This window comes from Drosophila novamexicana, unplaced genomic scaffold (assembly GCF_003285875.2).
Source record: "Drosophila novamexicana strain 15010-1031.04,08,12 unplaced genomic scaffold, DnovRS2.1 tig00004560-arrow-pilon, whole genome shotgun sequence".
In the NCBI taxonomy this organism is placed as follows: domain Eukaryota; kingdom Metazoa; phylum Arthropoda; class Insecta; order Diptera; family Drosophilidae; genus Drosophila; species Drosophila novamexicana.
The window spans coordinates 2638938-2658545 of NW_020825054.1; the positions used below are offsets into that span (position 1 = coordinate 2638938).

At 36.8% G+C, this 19608-nt stretch overlaps 5 protein-coding genes across 5 annotated transcripts; 2 read left to right on the forward strand and 3 right to left on the reverse strand.

The window, feature by feature from the left end:
* Nucleotides 1-296: 296 nt before the first annotated feature.
* LOC115770695 lies at nucleotides 297-1739 on the reverse strand. Its single transcript, XM_030716090.1, has 2 exons — nucleotides 675-1739; nucleotides 297-604 (listed from the first exon to the last, which is right to left on the reverse strand). The coding sequence occupies exons 1-2, from the start codon at nucleotides 1726-1728 to the stop codon at nucleotides 423-425; spliced, it is 1236 nt and encodes a 411-aa protein (XP_030571950.1). The 5' UTR covers nucleotides 1729-1739; the 3' UTR covers nucleotides 297-422.
* A 2274-nt stretch (nucleotides 1740-4013) lies between these two features.
* LOC115770764 lies at nucleotides 4014-5615 on the forward strand. Its single transcript, XM_030716175.1, has 3 exons — nucleotides 4014-4606; nucleotides 4668-5193; nucleotides 5263-5615. The coding sequence occupies exons 1-3, from the start codon at nucleotides 4052-4054 to the stop codon at nucleotides 5448-5450; spliced, it is 1269 nt and encodes a 422-aa protein (XP_030572035.1). The 5' UTR covers nucleotides 4014-4051; the 3' UTR covers nucleotides 5451-5615.
* A 1463-nt stretch (nucleotides 5616-7078) lies between these two features.
* On the forward strand, nucleotides 7079-8740 carry LOC115770759. Its single transcript, XM_030716172.1, has 3 exons — nucleotides 7079-7787; nucleotides 7855-8383; nucleotides 8452-8740. The coding sequence occupies exons 1-3, from the start codon at nucleotides 7236-7238 to the stop codon at nucleotides 8628-8630; spliced, it is 1260 nt and encodes a 419-aa protein (XP_030572032.1). The 5' UTR covers nucleotides 7079-7235; the 3' UTR covers nucleotides 8631-8740.
* A 187-nt stretch (nucleotides 8741-8927) lies between these two features.
* LOC115770760 lies at nucleotides 8928-10819 on the reverse strand. The gene is made up of 3 exons (XM_030716173.1): nucleotides 9879-10819; nucleotides 9293-9509; nucleotides 8928-9227 (listed from the first exon to the last, which is right to left on the reverse strand). The coding sequence occupies exons 1-3, from the start codon at nucleotides 10716-10718 to the stop codon at nucleotides 9034-9036; spliced, it is 1251 nt and encodes a 416-aa protein (XP_030572033.1). The 5' UTR covers nucleotides 10719-10819; the 3' UTR covers nucleotides 8928-9033.
* A 1112-nt stretch (nucleotides 10820-11931) lies between these two features.
* LOC115770882 lies at nucleotides 11932-17310 on the reverse strand. The gene is made up of 8 exons (XM_030716316.1): nucleotides 17048-17310; nucleotides 16482-16984; nucleotides 16053-16422; nucleotides 15780-15988; nucleotides 13260-13563; nucleotides 12687-13183; nucleotides 12268-12631; nucleotides 11932-12208 (listed from the first exon to the last, which is right to left on the reverse strand). Exons 1-8 carry the CDS (start codon nucleotides 17250-17252, stop codon nucleotides 12015-12017), a joined length of 2646 nt encoding a protein of 881 aa, XP_030572176.1. The 5' UTR covers nucleotides 17253-17310; the 3' UTR covers nucleotides 11932-12014.
* Nucleotides 17311-19608: the final 2298 nt, after the last annotated feature.

Below are 19608 nucleotides of genomic sequence, written 5' to 3' on the forward strand. Positions count from 1 at the left end.
GCATTCCTAACAAAAATATATGTTTTTTGTTAGTGTCACAAAACGAAGTAAATAAATGCACTTGTAGGTGATAAAGTCTAAAGAGAACGACGAGTGTTGAAATTGATAAGATTAAAATGTATTTTTAAAGATAGCTAGCTTCAATATTGTAAAGATTATTTCTGAAAAAGCGCAGACAGCCAAAGATTTGCTGCTTATCAAAAAATTATTCTGAATTGAAAATCTTTAATTAAAAGTAAATTAAATGCAAACTCAATGTATAGACTTATTATGATGCTCCACACGTAGAGAGGGCTGATGCTCATAAACATGCATAGTCAAACACAGTAACACCAAGGGGAATTCTTGTCACAACATTCTTATATAATTTTTGCCATATAATTATTCAAACTACACGATTAGACACTATTTACTCTACACAATTAAAGAGGCTCAAAATAGCCCAAATGAAGCATTCTAGGCAATAGATCTTCCAGTTCCTTTATATATTCTTTTTGGTAATACAGTTTGGAACGCAATTCATCATCTTCTATTATATCTCCAGCATCGGCACCCTTGCGCATATATATTATTATAGGATGAAAAGAAGTAAGCAGCAAAAAATCTGAGGTATAGATGGTATAGATGTTACATCTAAATATTACATAAATCAGATTTCTTTTACTTGAACTTACCATTATATCTTTTTTCAAACATTTGACGCCGAAACTCAACCAAACTAGGCACCTTGCCCTGGTACCCAATCTTCTTTAATGTATCCACGAAGGTTTGGAAGTAGTTATAAATAAGTTCATTTGATTTCTCTTCACGTAACTTGCCGTCGAACAACATGTAGATGGCATATATAATATCATTGGCCATAGATCCCACGTAGGACATCTGAAAATCCAACAGCATACAATCGGGTCCCCTAAACATCATATTACGCAGATGAAAGTCCCCATGACAGAGCACGTAGTACCCATTTTGTTGACGATTGTCTCGATATTCTCGTATCACATCCACCCAGGCCTGAATTAAGTTATCTTGCATCGGTTCAAAGTACTTGCGGTAGGATTTCAGACTCTCCACATTTCCAAGCATATCTATAAAGCTGCCCAGGGATTTGGTCAAAAAGTCCTGCTCCAAAAATTTTGGAAGTGTGGTTATATCATATTGTAGCTGGTCAAATAGCTCGGGCTGTTCTCTGAGCAACTTGTGGCTAACTGCTTGCCATTTGGCCAGAGTTTCTAGGGCAGCTCTCAGCTCTTCTATGTTAGCAGATCGTCGAATGACAGCGTAGCCCTGGGTTAACAGATCCTCAAAGACCATTACCTGGCGTGGATTTAAGCTATGGTAGATGCAGGTGGCACATAATCTAGTCATATCGCCCACCTCGCGCAATACTTTCTCGAACTTGGGCAACACCTTGGTGTACATGGCAATCTCTGTCTCAAAGATGTGTGATTCACCCAGCAGCTCTTTTTTGTGACCATCCTGCTCGGGCATTGTTTTGATGACGAGTGATATCGTCGAGTGCCCCTTTTGTGTTTCATACTTAACATAGGCTCGGAACATAAGACTTGCATAATGATCCCCCTTGGAGCTGGCTGGGGAGAACTTTACATCAACTACTTTGAGCTCTGGTGCCTTGAGATGCTTAACCAAGACTTTTCTGATGAACTCTGTGTTAAGCCATTGTGGCGCATTGAGCTCATCCGAGTTGTAGCTGTCGTTATTGGGAGGCATTCTGGATGCTTTTGTCAGGTATTTTAAGAACTAACTAAGCGCAAATCGTCTGAAATTACGAATTTATGCAATTTTATTTAAAAGCTTTCAGAGCTTTTTAATTAAATGGATTACATCACTAAATGACTCGCAAAATAATCACCGCTGGTGGGAGCTTAAACTTGAGTTGTTATACCCTAGTAGAGGGTAATATAATTTTGTCACGTAATGTTTGGCGCAAAATATGATCATCTATTTTATCATGTAGACCTATAGGTAAAAAATGAATTCTTGCTTGGATAATTTTCTGTTACATATGCCTTACAAAGATATCTCAGCAGATATTAACTCACTAGTTTCTTAAGATATTATGAAGCAGTCGATTGGACCACTGTTTTATATAGTTTCTACAAGAACAATTGGTCGGAAAGTTTTTTATACCCTGAACCCATTAAAAATGGGTATAAGGGTATATTGTATTTGTGCAAAATCCAAATGTATGTAACAGGCAGGAGGAAGCTTATCCGACCCCATAAAGTATATATATTCTTGATCAGCATCAATAGCCGAGTCGATCTAGTCATGTCCGTCTGCCCGTCCGTCGTATGTATGAACGCAAGGATCTCATAACCTATAAGAGCTAGAGACTTAAAATTTTAGATGTAGGTGCTCTTGACGACTTACTCCGTTTTCAAGCAATCGATAAAAATTGATATCGATATCCTGTTTTTTGGGCAATTTTGGTAAATAATAAGAGCTAGAGTCACCAAACTTGATATATAGCTTCTAAAATAGAATATATATATGCATTTGATGTTGGAAGAAGAGGGTTCAGGGTATCTCCTAGTCGGCAGCTCCCGACTAGAACCTCTTACTTGTTTTTATTTACATTCAGTGGGTAAACATATGAGTAGATATGGTTATTATTATTGCTTTCAAAACTAAAAGAGAATGATGAATTAAATCAGCTCAAGTAAGGGTCACCCTAGTTCAAAATTTTAACAAACATAACTAAAGCTTTAAAGTCTGACAGAATGGTTTCTTTCAGTTTTGTAATTTTTGGAAAGTGTGGTATTATCTGGAGCAGACGGCCAGGATCAAGTTTATTTGCTTATAGAATTACAGTTGAGTCCGACCTATTGTAATTTTAATTTTTATACTAGCAGAGTGTGTACAAAAATTAACATTTTATTATTTTAATGACAATATGATTATAAAGCTTTATCATATGCTAGGAGGGTTTTGAACTTAAGTATAGTGGCAATTGTTATCATCTTTGGAATATATTATATTCTAGTAGAAAATTATTATTTAAGAGAGATTGAAGTCGAGAGGGAGATAGAGAGCAAGAGTTATATCAGCTGTTATCTAATCTTGATTGTAGATTGGAAAGCCTCGATAATATTAAATTGGTACAGAAGCTGTTGTACCCACATGGAGTATCTAGCATGCAGCTAAAACTGTTTTCTAACTCAAGTATATTGCACTTCCTTGTTTATTCTATTATTTTTATTTTATTAGTGGTCGATAAGACGAGTCTCAGCCAAGATATTTTATTCATTATATTTAAAAAGTTGCTAATATCATCACCAATACGATGAGTAATGAATTCTTCCGGGCGGCCAAGCATGCCTCTATCCACAGCTAATTTTGTCATTACTTTAGACCTCTCATGAAGAAGGCGTTAGTAGGGAAAGAAGTATTCTTAATTAAAAATATTCTTAAATATTTATACCTAGTTTAAATATATAATAACTGACTGAGTCAGTCTGATTTGGCTGATTTGAGCACAGCTCAAAAAAACTCTAAAATCTAGGAAGCTGAAATTCTTACTCTATTGACCCTATGTGATGGTGTTTAGTTTATGTTTACCGTTCGACCTCAAACCTACAAATATATTTCTTCAAATTTATTACAAAAGTTATTCACATTTTTTTGTAAATACATCTCTCCTTAGTGGATTTAGGGTTCAAAGATTTGCTTAATGAGGTTTTAGATCGAATAAATATTGTCTGCATTATAATTAGATCTGATAGAATTATTTATATATTACGTAAGCAATTAATTGTTATATGTATAGAAACCTTTACATGTTGGTTAAATCATGCAGTTATCTTTAGAGCTTTAGGGCTTTCAATTTCCTTTTATTTCACAAAACAATGAATTCTACTCAAAGTTTATAAGCGCGCTTGTCAAAGCTTTTCGAAAGCTTTCTTCAGCTTTTAAACAAAAAGTCACTTAAAATGTGGTATAAACGGCATTCAGTTTCATTATTGTTATACACTACCGATAGTTCGCATAGAAAGAAAATTAATATCAAAGTGTTAAGAATAGAAAAAGCAACATGGACCCAAATAAAAATGTTGATAGCTTTAATGCTGATGAATTGGTAGCACCCGAGTGGCTAAATGTGCTGTTCTTTGAGGAAGTGCTTCGCAAACATGAAAAGGCGCCTGATCTGAAAGTCCTGGATCTCCACATGATTCCAGCAAGTGAAAAGGGAGATCACTACGCGAGCGTTATGTTTCGTGCGAATGTTTCATTTAACACACAGAAGGGGAAGCTCTCCAAGTCGCTGATCATTAAGACCATGCCCGATCAGGAGGGTCACAAGAAAGAAATGCTCGAAACCTCAAATATATTTCGTACCGAGATAGCCATGTACACGAAGGTGTTGCCCAAGTTTGAGGAGATTCTTCGAGAGGCGGGCGATAATACCAGACTATGTGTGCCCTGCATTTATTGCAGTTTGAATCCGCGAAAGGTAATGATCTTTGAAGATCTGGTGCCCCAAGGGTATACGATCATAAGGAAACGCAACGCAACCATCGATGAGCTGAAGCTTGCATTTCTTAAGCTTGCCAAATGGCATGCAGTCAGTGTTCATATGCTGCAAGAGGTAAGCCTGAAATATGATTTAATAGTAAGCAACGATTCTTTATACTATTCCTGTACTTTAGCAACCCGATTATCTGCAAGAACTTAAATACGGCCTGTTTGAGATACCAAATATGCGACAAGACCCCTTTTGTACCACAGGCATGCGAAAGTTCCTCGATTTGCTGGAAGAGATTCCGGAATTGAGAAAGTATATACCTCATTTCAAGAAGATGGAAAATGATTATGTAGATCGCTTGGGAGCTGTAATGCAGGAGTATCGCAATAATCGCCAACCAAATGGATATTACGTCCTCTGCCATGGCGACTTTCATCTAAAAAACATGATGTTCAAGCACAAGGCAAATGGAAGTTTGGAAGATGTCATGTTATTAGATTTTCAAATAAGCAACATTTGCCCGATTACCATAGATCTGATCTATGCCGTTTATATGCTGATGGGAATAGAAGATCGTCACAATAACTACAAAGAACTGATTAACTATTACTTCTCCGAGTTCCTCACAACATTGCAGAATATTGGCTTTAAGGGCGAGTTGCCGAATTCGGTAGAGTTTTGGCAACAAATGTCCCAGCATAAGTGCTATGGTAAGTAACCACTTGGAAGTCGCTTTCAGCTATATATTGTATGTTATATTCATGTTGAACATTTCTTAGATATTTACTTGCTAACTACATTTTTGCCAATGATGTGTGCCCTTAAGCTGTATGCCTTTGACCCTGCTGATATATTTCAACACGAAGATGTGCGAAAAACAATGTACCGTCTAGATTTGTATATCGAAGATGTGAAGAATCTGTTGTCCAGATTCGAAGAAGAGGGATACTTTGCAGAGTCTGTTTAATTTGTTAATGATAAATCTCAGCTCAAGCCAAGATATGCCTAAAAAATATATGTGTTGTCTAAAAATATTTGTTGTGGTTATTTGTAAATAGTGTAGTTTCTGGCAAAGCGCTAATCACGTGTAAGAAGACATTATGCAAATAAAATAAATTGAGGTTTTTTAACCCCGGACTAAGGTGTGCTTAGCCCACCACGCTACTCAACCCACTGTTTTTGGCCTGCGAAAAAGGACATTTAACAGCATTTTAGTTAACAAAACAACATAATAAAGGTAATAATTTTGAATTTAATTTTTTTTTAAATTTGTTATTATTGCTTTGAGTTGGCGACCTGCCGCCTGTTGTTGGCTATGTTGTTGCGTACATTAGTTTCAAATAAACTACGTGGACGTGTTTTTCTAAAACGCTGTCTTAGTTAGGACTTCAAGGATCTTCGTAATTAGGAAGTCTCTAATTAGTCAGATCAAAGTTTATATATTGATTACATAGACAATGAGACGAACGAAACCTGGGCTTATAAGAATTTAAGAACAGGTTCTCGAGTTCAATCTCTGAAATGGACCATCAACAATTTGAGCTTGCAGCCATGTTTGCAATATTTATTAAAAAATATATTTTATGGTAAGAACATGTACAAGAAATGAATTAAATTTTATCGAACCAGAACATATAAAAAATAAAACAACAATTATCTGCCTAATTACAATATAAAACGAGAAAGAAAGGTTATCTTCGGCACGCCGAAGATCTAATACCCTTGCAGACCCAACCTTTTCATAATGCTTATAGTGCTTTGCCCGTATCCAAGAAGCACAGGGAAAATAGTTAATGCCGAGCTTGGGCAAGATATCTCGATAAACAAATTGTTTTTTCATACAACAACTTAATTTTCGACCGATCGTTCATATGGCAGCTATATGATATAGTGGTCCGATCTTAATAGGATTTTGCATATATATGAGGAGTAAAGTAAAACTAATAATGACAGCTATATGATATATTGGTCCGATCCAGCTGGTTTTCACATATGAGCTGCGTGCCACAGAAAGAGGGACTTCTGCAAAATTTCAATAAGATAGCTTTAAAACTGAGAGACTAGTTCGCATAGAAACAGACAGACGGACAGACGGACATGACTCTATCGGCTGTTGATGCTGAACAAGAATATATATACTTTATGGGGTCGGAGATGTCTCCTTCTATGCGTTACACATTTAACGACAAAATTATAATACCCTCTGCAAAGGTATAATGAAGGCCTTATCGGCCTATTTCACAAGGTTATCGAGCTTTGAAAAAGCAATTTAAGTGGCCCATTCCGTCATTTGAAGCATCCATACGATATTGATGAAGGAGAGAAAATAGAGAGAGGTAGAATAAAATAGATGTAAACAAGGCAAATAAGAAGCGAGAGAGAGTGAGAGAGAGTAATCTCAGTGTCTCTCAAATCTTTGATAAGATGCTTTCTTTTAACATAACATAAATTAAATTGTTTCTTGTACTTTTATATTTATTTATAAAAACCATAAAAAAATGTATAAGCCCATTAATAGATAACAACGGTTATCAAGTACAAATATTTTTATTTTCAGAAATCAATCAAACTATGAGTCACACAGAGCTTAACACGTTTGCCAAAATTACGAGAACACTTTTGCAAAAAATTTCACTTAAATAGTTGACGCATGTAGAGGGAACTTTTAGTATCGTGTGTTCAGTTGGAGAGCCGGTATAGTCAACAGATTGTGTCGATATTATAAGTATTAGTAACAAAAATTAAAAACGATATGACAACTGAAAGTAGCGATAGCTTCAGTGCTGACGAATTAGTGGCACCCGAGTGGCTAAATGCGCAGTTCCTTGAGGAAGTGCTTCGCAAACATGAAAAGGCGCCAGAACTAAGTGTCCTGGATTTCCGCATAACGCCAGCCAGTGCCAAGTCAGATCACTACGCGAGCGTCATGTTTCGTGCGAATGTTTCGTTTAGTACACAGGAGGGCAAGCTCTCCAAGTCGCTGATCATCAAGACTATGCCCGATCAGGAGGGTCACAAGAAAGAAATGCTCAATAGCTCAAACATCTTTCGGACCGAGATTGGCATGTATACGAAAGCGTTGCCCAAGTTCGAGGAGATTCTTCGAGAGGCGGGCGATAATACCAGACTATGTGTGTCCTGCATCTATTACAGCTTGGAGCCCAGACAGGTAATGATCTTTGAGGACCTGGTGCCGCAAGGCTATTCGGTTGTAAGAAATCGTGACGCAACCAAAGACGAACTGAAGTTAGCGTTCCTTAAGCTGGCTAAATGGCATGCGGCTAGCTTTCATATACTGCATGAGGTATGCCGAAAATAGAATTACATAATAATCAAATATTTAATCATACTACTAAATTTATTAACTTAAGCAACCAGATTACTTGCAAGAATTCAAACATGGCTTGTTTGAAATGCCTAGCGTTTTGAAAGATCCTTTTTTTAACTCTGGCATGGGTACGTTTATTGGATTACTTGAGGAAGTTCCAGAATTAAGAAAGTATGTACCTCATTTTAAGAAGATGGAAAATGATTATGTGGATCGCTTGAAAGCCATAATGCAGGAGTATCGCAATAATCGCCAGCCCAACGGCTATTACGTCCTTGGCCATTGCGACTTTCATCTGCGTAATATGATGTTCAAGTATAGCAAGGACAATGAAAGTTTGGAAGATGTTATGCTAGTGGATTTCCAAATGAGCAATATTTGCCCGATAACTCTTGATCTGATCTATGCTGTATATATGCTGATGAGCATGGAGGATCGGCATAATAACTACAAAGTACTGATTAACCATTACTTTTCCGAGTTTGTTGCATCATTGCAAAAAATTGGCTTTAAGGGCGAGTTACCGAATTCGGTAGAGTTTTGGAGACAAGTATCCCAACATAAATACTATGGTAAGGCTTTACTTGTGAAAGTTTAACTTATAAATAGATCTTTAGTACTTTGACTGCATAATTTTTAGATATATTTTTGGTTACAACATTCTTGCCAATGATGGGAGCCCTTAAGTTAAAAAGCTTCGATCCCGCTGAACTGATGCAAAAGGAAGAGGTGCGGAAAAAGTTGTACCGTTTTGAAAGTTTCATCGAAGATGTTAAGTTTTTGTTGGCCAGATTTGACGAGCTAGGCTACTTTGAGTAAAATCGGATGTTAAAATTATATAGAACTGTTATTGAATTCATCAATAGATATCAAATTAATAATAAATATAGTTTTATTGGTATTATTTATCATTAAATCAGTACCAATTCAATGCAAATGCAAAAATAACTTGATTAGTGATCTGTTTTTTTTTTTTTATTATTTATTTCATATTTGATAGTTTCATTTTTTCGATATGTTTGAATGCTTTCAATAAGTCAACTAAAATTGCTATCGTTCTGATAGTATAAATTTAGCATATTAGAGGTTGTCAATTAAAGCTATGCCGTGTATTTTCCTTGGGTACGAAAAGCACGAATCTTACGATATTTATTACTATTCTGAATATAGTATTTTTTTCGGAAGCCCTACATGTTGAAACTTATCTAGAAATAAGGTATAATTACGTATCCAAGAAACCTGATAGCTCGAACTCTTTGACAGTGCGTTGTAAAAATGCGCGATATTTGGGATTCTCCACGTTCTCGCGTCGAAAACGATCGCCATTCTCTGTTCGTGAGTTCAGATCCTCAAGATTATCGAAGCCCGCATCTTCCCGGAATATCAGCGGCGTTAGACAAGTGGCCGCAATGACTCCTAAAGAGTTTTAAAATATAAGATACTGTACATGATATATGGTATGGAACTTTATTTGAACTCACCAATCAGGCTATTTTGAATAAGCTCAATGTGAATCTCTTTGAGAGTTGGAATGTGACCCTGGTATTCAAGTTTTTCTAGAGTTTCTTTAAGTACGCGCTGATATTCATGTATAATAAACTTTAAGTGCACCTTACGCACATTCTCATTGAGAGAGCCAAATAGAAAATAGTTTAGATCAACAGCTGGTGAGCCCAGAAATGCCAGCTGGAAGTCCAACTGTAAGAGATTCAATAGATTATAAAACGCTTGATGGTAGAAAATAAGTGCGTCTGGTCGAGGACTTCCGACTACATTCAGCTTTACAACATACATGCTTATTTACTTATACCCAAAAGTCCCACTAATAATAGATCCTGTGAATAAAATCGATCTGTCTGATATTTTCAATTCATAAATATGTCCAAAAAGTTGAGGCTTCACGTTTAAAAATGATTATAGTTTTGCGTTCGATTAAGATAGATACGTGCATCGAAATATTATGCTTTGTGTTGCTAAGTCATATAATATCGTGTATATCTGTTACATACTTCTGCACAACTGCAATATACCCTTTTTTTCTTTACCAATTTGAAAATAAGAACTTACGGCAACAACATTATCGGGTTCCTTCGTTTCATTGTTAATATGAAACATTAGATTGTTGATCCAAATGTCGGCCATGTTAAAAACTTTAAAGCCCTTCTCCTGCTCCTCATACATATGCACGGCGCTCTGGAGCACATTTTCGGCTAGCTTAAACATCTTCTCAGTGATCTCCTCAAAGCCCTTCCAGTGGGCAATCTCTTCAGCCACGCAGCGTATGTTTACCGGAAAGAAACTAAGAAAATCACGACGATCCGGATTGCGAGAGATGGGCGCTTCGTTGAAGAACTCTAGCACTTCGGGATTCTGCTTGGCTATGACAGCACTGCAGGCATGAAGCTTGGCCAGTTTCTCCACGCTGGGCAGCACATAGTCTAAGTTGAGTAGACGCCCGCGTTCAAAGTTTTCGTATCCGCTCAGTTGCATGTCCTCCAAAATGAGGAATGGCTCCGGACTCTCCGTCGTGTAATAGCAGATGGGTGCAATTTTCGCCTTGTCGCCAATGGATTCGAGGAGCGCCTGTACCCGCGGCAACACTTCCTTATAAGTCAGGATCTCACGCTTGAACAGTTTGCTTCGCAGAGCAATGGCGCCCGTCTGACCCTTCGGATGATCCTTGACAAACACCGAGAACTTGCTCTTCACGTTGCCGCGCTGCAGATTGAAGCAGGCGCGATGCATTTCACTGGCAAAGCCGACAACGACATCGCCCACTTGGGCGCTTTTCACTAGCAAATCGCTAACGATGAGCGACTCCTCTTTGAAGTGCTCCTTCAGCACATCCTGCAGAAATTCCACGGTCAGCCACTCAGGTGCTTGGTAATTCTTCTTGCCGGTGCCCATTTTAATTAAACTCTTTTTTTTTTTACTTTTTCAAGTCACCTGACTTATGGGAAAATATACTTTAATAAACAGCGAGCAGCTGAGCGCCAGCGGCTGTTGAGTTAAGCTGTTAATTGCAGAGTGCGACCGAGAGCGAGAGCGAGAGACGCCCGCACAGAAAAGCTCTCGCTGGCAACAACTCACGTGGCCACGGCCCCACTCGAAAAGCTCTCTCTGTTATTAGCTCTCGTTGACATACGCTGCGTTTATCAGCTGACGGCCAGTAGAACAAAAAGGGAACGTGGCGCATGTTATGATAATACATTAGCAAATAAATTATAGTCGACTTAGAAATACCCTAAGATAATTACATTTCTGTTCAGAATTACAGTTATCGCTCGCTTGAGGCGATATTAATTCGCAAAAAATGTCCAATTCCTGCAAGCCGTATTTTGCAATATAATACGTTACATATAAAACTGATGAAACTAATACTATATATTTCTCAATATGCAGCGACATATTGATTTGTTATATATATAACAAATATATATATACGAAAATTACTAGAGTAAAGTTATTCTTGTTTGTATATTTGTTTATGATTGTATATTCCTGTTTGTAATAAAAGAAGAGTAATTCCTTCATTTATTATTTTTATCAGATCAAAGTCAATTAACGACTTTGAATATCTTCAGATCTATAATTTGTATAGTGTAAATAGGTTGTGTTCAGTATGGTATGATTATATCGAAAAAATGATATACATGCACGAATTTAAATCAATCAATCATTTGATAATCACTCATAAGTAGCAAACCTAAAAATGTTTTGTGGTAAGTCAAAGTCGCTTCCTTATAATCAAAACACTTAGAAAACCGATCGGGGAGAATATAAAAAACAAAACTAAAAATAAATAAGGAAGTGATCACTACGAAATACTCTGAAACTAGGTCTAAGCCAATAGAAATGTATATTCGTCATATTGTATGGAAAATATGCAATCGTTAAGAATGTTTAAGATATATTAGTATATACATGATAGCACATGCATATGATAATATATATCTTTTGTCTATCTGTTTAAATGGTCGATTATGTGGTCTGTTGGCAAATGCAGAGCATTTGCTAGTCGATTGTCCCCAACTGCATTATTATCAATTGTTTTCTATTTCGGTTGATTTTGATAAAATATTCAACCGACTTTGTCGCAGCTAAACAAAAGATAAATCTTCCAAGATAGCCAAAAGTGACTGCTATATTTACAGATAGGAGAAATTCGTCCAACAAGTGTAAGTAAATATAAATAATAATTTCTTAAAATTCTAATAGGCCACGTCTATGCAGGAATGGAAATATGCTTAAGGCGGCCCGCACATACAATGGATTTGTGTAGACCTTGGCACGAAAGCGATCCCCATCCTCACCAGGCAGCATTAGCTTGGGCAGACTTGCCCCATTGTCCACGGGTAGTAGAATGAGCACCAGATGCATAAAGGTGGTAAAGTAACCTGCGGGTGGGACTTACTAAATAAAAGCCTTTAATCGGAACATGCTCCCCAGAACTCACCCCAGAAACCATGCTTGAGCATGCTCATGTGCAGTTCCCTGAGCAAAGGCAACGGCTTGGCATAGTTCAGCAATTTGAGGCATTGGATAAGATGTGTGTGATATATTCTAACAAAACAATCAAATTGTTTTGTTCTCAGACTATGATGCGAGGAGCATATGATCAGCTCCCATAAATCTTGAGCGGGACTGCCCCATTTGCAGCGTTGGAAGTCCACAAAATGTATCTCCTTGATATCACAGGCCAAAGTGCTATTGAGTAAAATATTGCCAGACCAAAAATCCCCGTGATTAAGTACCTTAAATTCCAGTGGATCGTTGTTAAAGCAACGGGCAGCACATTGCACAAACTGATCCGCTGTCGGCTTCATATAAAGAGTATATCAAATTATAATATATATTGCATATATATTTACTTACAATTCTGCTCGTGTAGAGGTCGGGATTGCTAAAGCCCCATGTGGTCATGGCCGTCTTATAGCTCTGTATTCGCGCCTGATACGACTTGGATCTGTTATAGTTGGCAGGCAGATAGATACGTTGGAAATCCTCCGGATAGGCACCATTGCGCTGATGCCAGACCGCGCTGGCTGCATGGAACTCGGCCAGTTTCTCCAGTACTCGCTGCATTTGTTTCATATTGAAACCCTTGAGCCGATTGATATTGCTAAACTTTTTGGTCTTCAGATCCTCTAGCACCAACGAGATGCGTCCATTCACATTCTCCGCCCAGTGGCACTTGGGCGAAAATTTGACAGATCTGCCCTGTTCCTGATAAAGCTGCTCCAGCTGTGGTATAATCAGCTCATACATTTGTTTCTCCTTCGGAAATATGTTGAGCGTGTTGATATAACCTATGCCCGCCGCATCAGTGAGCATGGTTTTCATAATATACGACTTTTGTTGGGTGAATCCATCTATTTATATAGACATATGCATAACAATTATTAGGTCAGCGGCATTGGGTGATTGCCGTATTTACCTTTGCCTCACCTTTCATTTCAATGTCGATTATAATGCGCATTAGCAACGAGGTGTAGCTCTCACATTCGCCAGGCGGCGAGGCCGGTATTATAGAGAGATTCAGTATTTTTCGAAATTCGGTTAGTTCACGTTTTAGCAATTTCTTAAAATAGGCCTCATTGATCCAGCTAGGTATATGGATGTGCACATCATTCGATTCACAGAATTTGTTGCTGTTATCGGGCATTCTGACTGATATGCAAGTGGGCACTGAAAGATCTGGTATCTGGCCTCGTTCTATACTGTTCTGTACGCTCCGACCAGCGAGACGCAACTGTTTGCATTCTTATCAAGCATGATTTTCAGGCCCCTGTTTCGGTTTCTTTCAGGTCTACGTAGCACGAATATTATGTTAGCATGTAGGTGTTCCTGCCTAACCAAGGCAGGTGAGATTGGACGCTCTGGAAATCTTATCAGGTATTGCTCACTGAACGGGTTCTCCTTGTTCTATTCAACCGGTTCGCCAAGTGCTACATTAATTGACTGTGATAATAAAAGCGTAAGAGAGTTTTACAGAGAGCGCAGCGAATGTAAGAGCAACCCTCTCATACTAGCTTTGGTCAAGCATTGTATTTGTTTAATAGGTAATTCATCAGTTATTGATGAGCACTTTTATTATACTTATATATACGTTTGACATCTCACATAAGTAAAGTATTCAAACTTATCTCTGAACAAAACAGTCCTTAGTTTGGGTACACTCAACTTAGTAGTCTTCTATTATTATTCATTTTGTCTTTACCATAAACACTTTTATATTTATCACCAATTAACAATATATGTATATGCATTTCGTTCTACAAGGTTACAATAGCAAGCGTGCAATGTGAGGCCAGTTCAAACTGGACTCAATTAACTCACAGTTTTTATTTCATGAGCAACATACGAGGGTTGCCTTAAAATTAAGTGCCCTGGCAGCATTCAGTGTTAGAATCCATTTGACAATACCAGGGGAAAGCTTGACATTGTGGTTCGAAATAATTTCTCGTGAACTTTTGATTTTGAATAATATATCTTATATGTTTTTATATTTATCAAAACGAAATCATTTTATATATTTACAGGGAGTACATCTCAAAGTTAATGTCGAAAAATTCGTACATGTATATTAAATAAACATGACTGTAGACGACGTCAAATAGTTTGACTCGAGAGAAACCAAACTAATTGTTTATCATCATCTTACCTAATCTTACTTATTTTATAGAAACTCTCATTATATCATATTTCTAAATAGTTCTATTTATACCCTGAGCCCATTAAAAATGGGTATATGGGTATATTGTATTTGTGCAAAATCGAAATATATGTAACAGGCAGAAGGAAGCATCTCCGACCCCATAAAGTATATATATTCTTGATCAGCACCAATAGCCGAGTCGACCTAGCCATGTCCGTCTGTCTGTCCGTCCGTCCGTCCGTAAGTATGAACGCAAGGACCTCAGAACCTATAAGAGCTAGAGACTTGAAATTTTAGATGTAGGTGCTCCTAGCTCCCGCGCAGATCGAGTTTGTTTCCGATAATCGATAACTTACTCTGTTTCCAAGCAATCGATAAAAATCGATATCGATATCCTGTTTTTTGGGCAATTTTGGTAAATAATAAGAGCTAGAGTCACCAAACTTGACATATAGCTTCTAAAATAGAATATATATATTCATTTGATGTTGGAAGAAGAGGGTTCAGGGTGTCCCCTAGTCGGGAGCTCCCGACTAGAACCTCTTACTTGTTTTTTTTAGATGAACGATAGAAAAACAAAACCTGCTTCAGTTAGATTGTATCACAGTCGCAGCCATTATTTCACAGCACGCTAAAATTGATAGTAGAGACATCCGAGTTTCTGAATTCTGACATTCTAATCATCAACTTTAAACAAACCGCGTTGACAGTAAAATGCATATAAGCACTTACCCTGTTAAGCTAATTGTAGATGTTATATTAATTTTAAATATCAATATTTCACTCATAAAAAATTAATTTTAAATATCAATATTTCACTCATAAAAAATTCTATTGTCAAATCTTGCACTGTAACGTTTTTAGAAAAAAATATTTTTTTTAAACGATTTTTTTGCCAAATTTTTCGATTTTTTTCTCAATGTATTATATTTTTACAAAATTTAAGATACGGATATCGGATCAACGCAACTGATTGGATTAACTTAAGGGCTTTGGTTAAATCTTAAGCCATCCTAGGTCTTTCTTCGTTATAAAATAAACTAAAAATCAGAATGATAACAACTGAAAGATCAACCGATTACACTAAATGTTAAATTTTAGCAGACATAATTGGACTGAACTTTTAACTCTACACTCGTTTAAGTGTAGACAGGGCTAAGCATTGCCAGCTTTTAATTTCCGCTGTGTTTTTATCAATATTTCAAGGATCTTAGATAATGATAAGGGGACACGTACTTAAGAGATAAAGATAAACTGTGTCTACAAAAAGTTATTTTTATAGGCAGGTGTAAGACCTACAGTTTTATTCATTCCGTAATATAGTCGTCAAAATTAAACAATCCACGATTGAAATAAAATGGATACAAATCCTTCATAATATTGGCATAAATGGGATTAGACGTCAGACGCAGCCGTAAATTTTCTGCTTCTTCAGTTTCAGCCATCAAAGAATGCATATTGCTATCCTTATCGGTAGGAAACACAATTAGAGGCAGGTGATTTGTGAGGGCAAAGAAGGCTAGATACAGAAAAATAAATAAATTGTCAGCATGAAGGCTTAAAATAACTATCATGAGCCTTACCATAGAACGAGTTGTTCTTCTTGTACAGAGAGGCTTGTAGATCACGCAACTTGGGCAAAGGCTTCTTATATTTCAGTAATTTAAGGCATTCTATTAAACGCTCCCAATAAATGCAGATAAAATGATCAAATTCCTTAAGACGTATGTCGTTTGCAGCTGATAACGTAATAAAAAACAATAGATCCAGAGCTGGACTACCCCATTTGCAGATTTGAAAGTCTACCAGGATCAGTTGATCTATATTTCCGTCAGGCAAATAATTGCACATCAAATTGCTAGACCAGAAATCTCCATGGGTTAAGGTATTGAAATCCTGGGGATCAGTTTCCAGAGTACTAATACACATGGCCCAATACTGTTCTGTAGTAGGCTAATAAACGAAAAATAGAGTTATTTTAATTATTTATAGTTATTTACTTTACTACTTACAAAATTCTTGATATACTTTTCGGCATCGTTCATGCCCCATGTGGCCATTGCCTTTTTAAAGGACACCTCCCTCATCTGAAAGCCTTCTTTAATGAACTTATCGGTGTTGAGTGAAATAAATCCTTCATTAAATTCGCTGGGAAAGGGACCATTTTGCTCCTCATAAACTGAGCTGGCTGCGTGAAATTCGGCTAGCTTACGTAAAGCACATGTCATATGCACCATGTCCAGGCCGTTAATGCGGTCCACATTTCGGAATTTTTTAACACCCAGATCCTCGAAAATGAAGTGAATGCAGCCCTCGCGCTCCTCAGTGTGCAGACACTTGGCCGCAATTTGTATATCCTCACCGGCTGCCTTATAGAGTGCCTCGAAAGCGTGCAGATATGTTTCGTACATCTTCAGTTCCTTCGGGAACAGGCCAAAATTCTCTATTTCAGCCCCACCCCGTTCGCTAGGCAGCATCGTCTTAAAGATGTAGGTCTTTGTTTTTGTGCTGCCATCTAAGAAAGCGAACAGTTTATTATTATATATAATTTCAGAAAATGTTGAAAATGTGTTTGTACCTTTCATTTCCAAATCGATGTAAATGCGCAGCATAATGGAGGTAAAGTTCTCACCGGGCGGTATGGCCGCGACAGGTGTAAATTTGAGCACCTTGACATGGTTCGGTTCGTCCCTATCGAGCACGGCTTTGAAATACTTTTCAGTGATCCAATCGGGTATGACAAGATGTTCATTTGGGTTAACAATTTCATTCGATTTCGACATTCTTGAAAGATTTTTCGCTCGACTGATCCACAGAGAGTCTAGTTGGGCACTGGGCCAATGCTTTGTCAAAGCTCTCGACAAAAAACTTTTTGTACAGCCGATCAACTCACTTTTTATCAGTATAATAATACACACGTTTATACATACATATTTTTATTTATATATATAAGTTGTGATAGTGTGCTTAATAGGTGTTTGCTTTTTGTGTGTTGCTAATTTGCATGGCATTCGTGTGGTAACATGTAAATAGACGCACTTACTATTTGTATTTCCAGTTGTTAATAATAGATTATATATGTTTTTTAAAGATCTATCTACATTCTTCATTGAAGGTTCATTGATGAAATTCTCAAGCATTTGAAAGTACGTATATCGTGAAACAATCCCAAATGTTATAAACCATACTCTTGTTAACACACAATATCTTGAATCGGTTTATGTAGAGTACACATAGAAACTGTTTTTTGAGATAACCTATCTGTATTTGTACGTGACTAAAAGATAATTGAATACATATGTACATATACACGTAATATAATAGGCAGCAGGCTTTAATCAACTTGATAGGCGTATCAATAAAAAATCAAACGATTTGTTTATTTTGCAACTCATAGTAAAGGAGTAAAAATCACAGTGAATCTGATTTGTCTGGGAGAGTTGTGAGCACTGCATGATTCTGCATTTAAAGGTGGTTTTCTTACCTAGACACACTATTGACGGCATTAGTCATATTTTCAGATTTTGGAAGTCGCGATTTTTAGCGAGTCATGACTTCTTGGAAAATCATAAATATCCTTGCTTTATAACCTAAAGCCTTAGTTAAATCAATAAATGGCTAACAATCTTACCTTATCTTATTCCGTTTAAAAACAGCAGATTTCTCTTTATGAGTTTCTCCAAATTTGGTTTTATTCTACCTTTAAAATGCCGATGAAACTCTCGCGCCAAGCTTTGGATTGAAACTTAAAAGCAAATTGTGCTGTATTTATGGTGTGAGAATAGCCAAAGCTCTGTATGAACTCTTCTTCTTGTCAAAAACTCAGTTCGCAAACCAGTTTACGACAAAAAATTTGAGAAATTGTGCCCGAGAAGCCAAAAGAAGATAATTAAAGAGTACTTAAAATGAACATAAAACTACTTCTAAGTTTGAGCTTGCGAGCTTTTTTTCAAGATGTAAGTTATTCAAAGAGTTGCTAAAGATTCTAACTTATTTTGGCATTTTAAAAACTAAAATTTGCAGTTTGTACTGTTCGAAAAATATTACATTTTTATTATTATTAAGGAACAAACACATTTTTCGTAAAATCTGAACTTCTTCGGTGCAAAGATCTTTTTTGGTGAAGTTTTAAGTTTTGTCCGATTCGCTTTTAACTTATTTGCAAAGTTCTACATAGGAATATAATGTATATGTTTTTCAGTGCTTTTGGGAAATTCCACCCGAAACAGTGGTAAATTGGCGGAAAACTTTTATATGAAAGTTGCTTATATGCCGTCCGATCAGTTTCAGTAGCATTTCCAAAGATTTTTGAGAACATTTATATTATAACATACGTGCGACGGGCAAGACCGGACCACTAAATTTGTTTACTTAACAATGAACATTTTGTAAGAAACTAATAGATTAATAGAATTCAAGCCCACCTTTAGGGATTTCAAACCAGTCTTACAAACTAAATTTAAGAGTAAGACGTTGGTTCAAACATCGAATCTTAAGTAGAACCACTGATCTCATATATTTATACTTTGAACTCATTGAATGTGTAAAACGGGTATATTGGATTTGAGCAAATGTATGTAACAGACAGGCGGAAGCATTAAAGCATTAAAGCACGTCTTTATTGAATGCTGTAAGAATGTACTGTGTGTATGTGCTGATTCTTTAATTTGTATTCCACTAAAAGTTGATTGTTGGCACGGCTGTCGAGTAGAAGTGGCGGCAACTAGTGCGCTTGGTTATAGTTTGAGTCCAATTGAGGGGACTCTTTTAAATTTATTTTCATAACTGCATTGGTGTTGGTGAAGGGGGTTCAGGGTATCCCCTAGTCGGGAACTCCCGAGTATAGTCTCTTACTTGTTATTACCAGAAAATATAGCTATTGAAATCAATTATAAAAAGATTTTCAAATTCAACATGCAAACATTATTCTCTTATTATAGTTGATTAGCTAATCATGCGTCAAAATAATTTTAAATAAGCTTACATTTTTGTTTGAACGCACATGAAAAAATAAATACTCAATGGAATGTACAACGAGTTTTATGAATACTAATTCATGAATGATTTTTAAGGTTTGTTTTACTTTTGCCCAAAAGTTGGAAGCACAATTCTGAATTAATCATATGTCTATTTACTTGC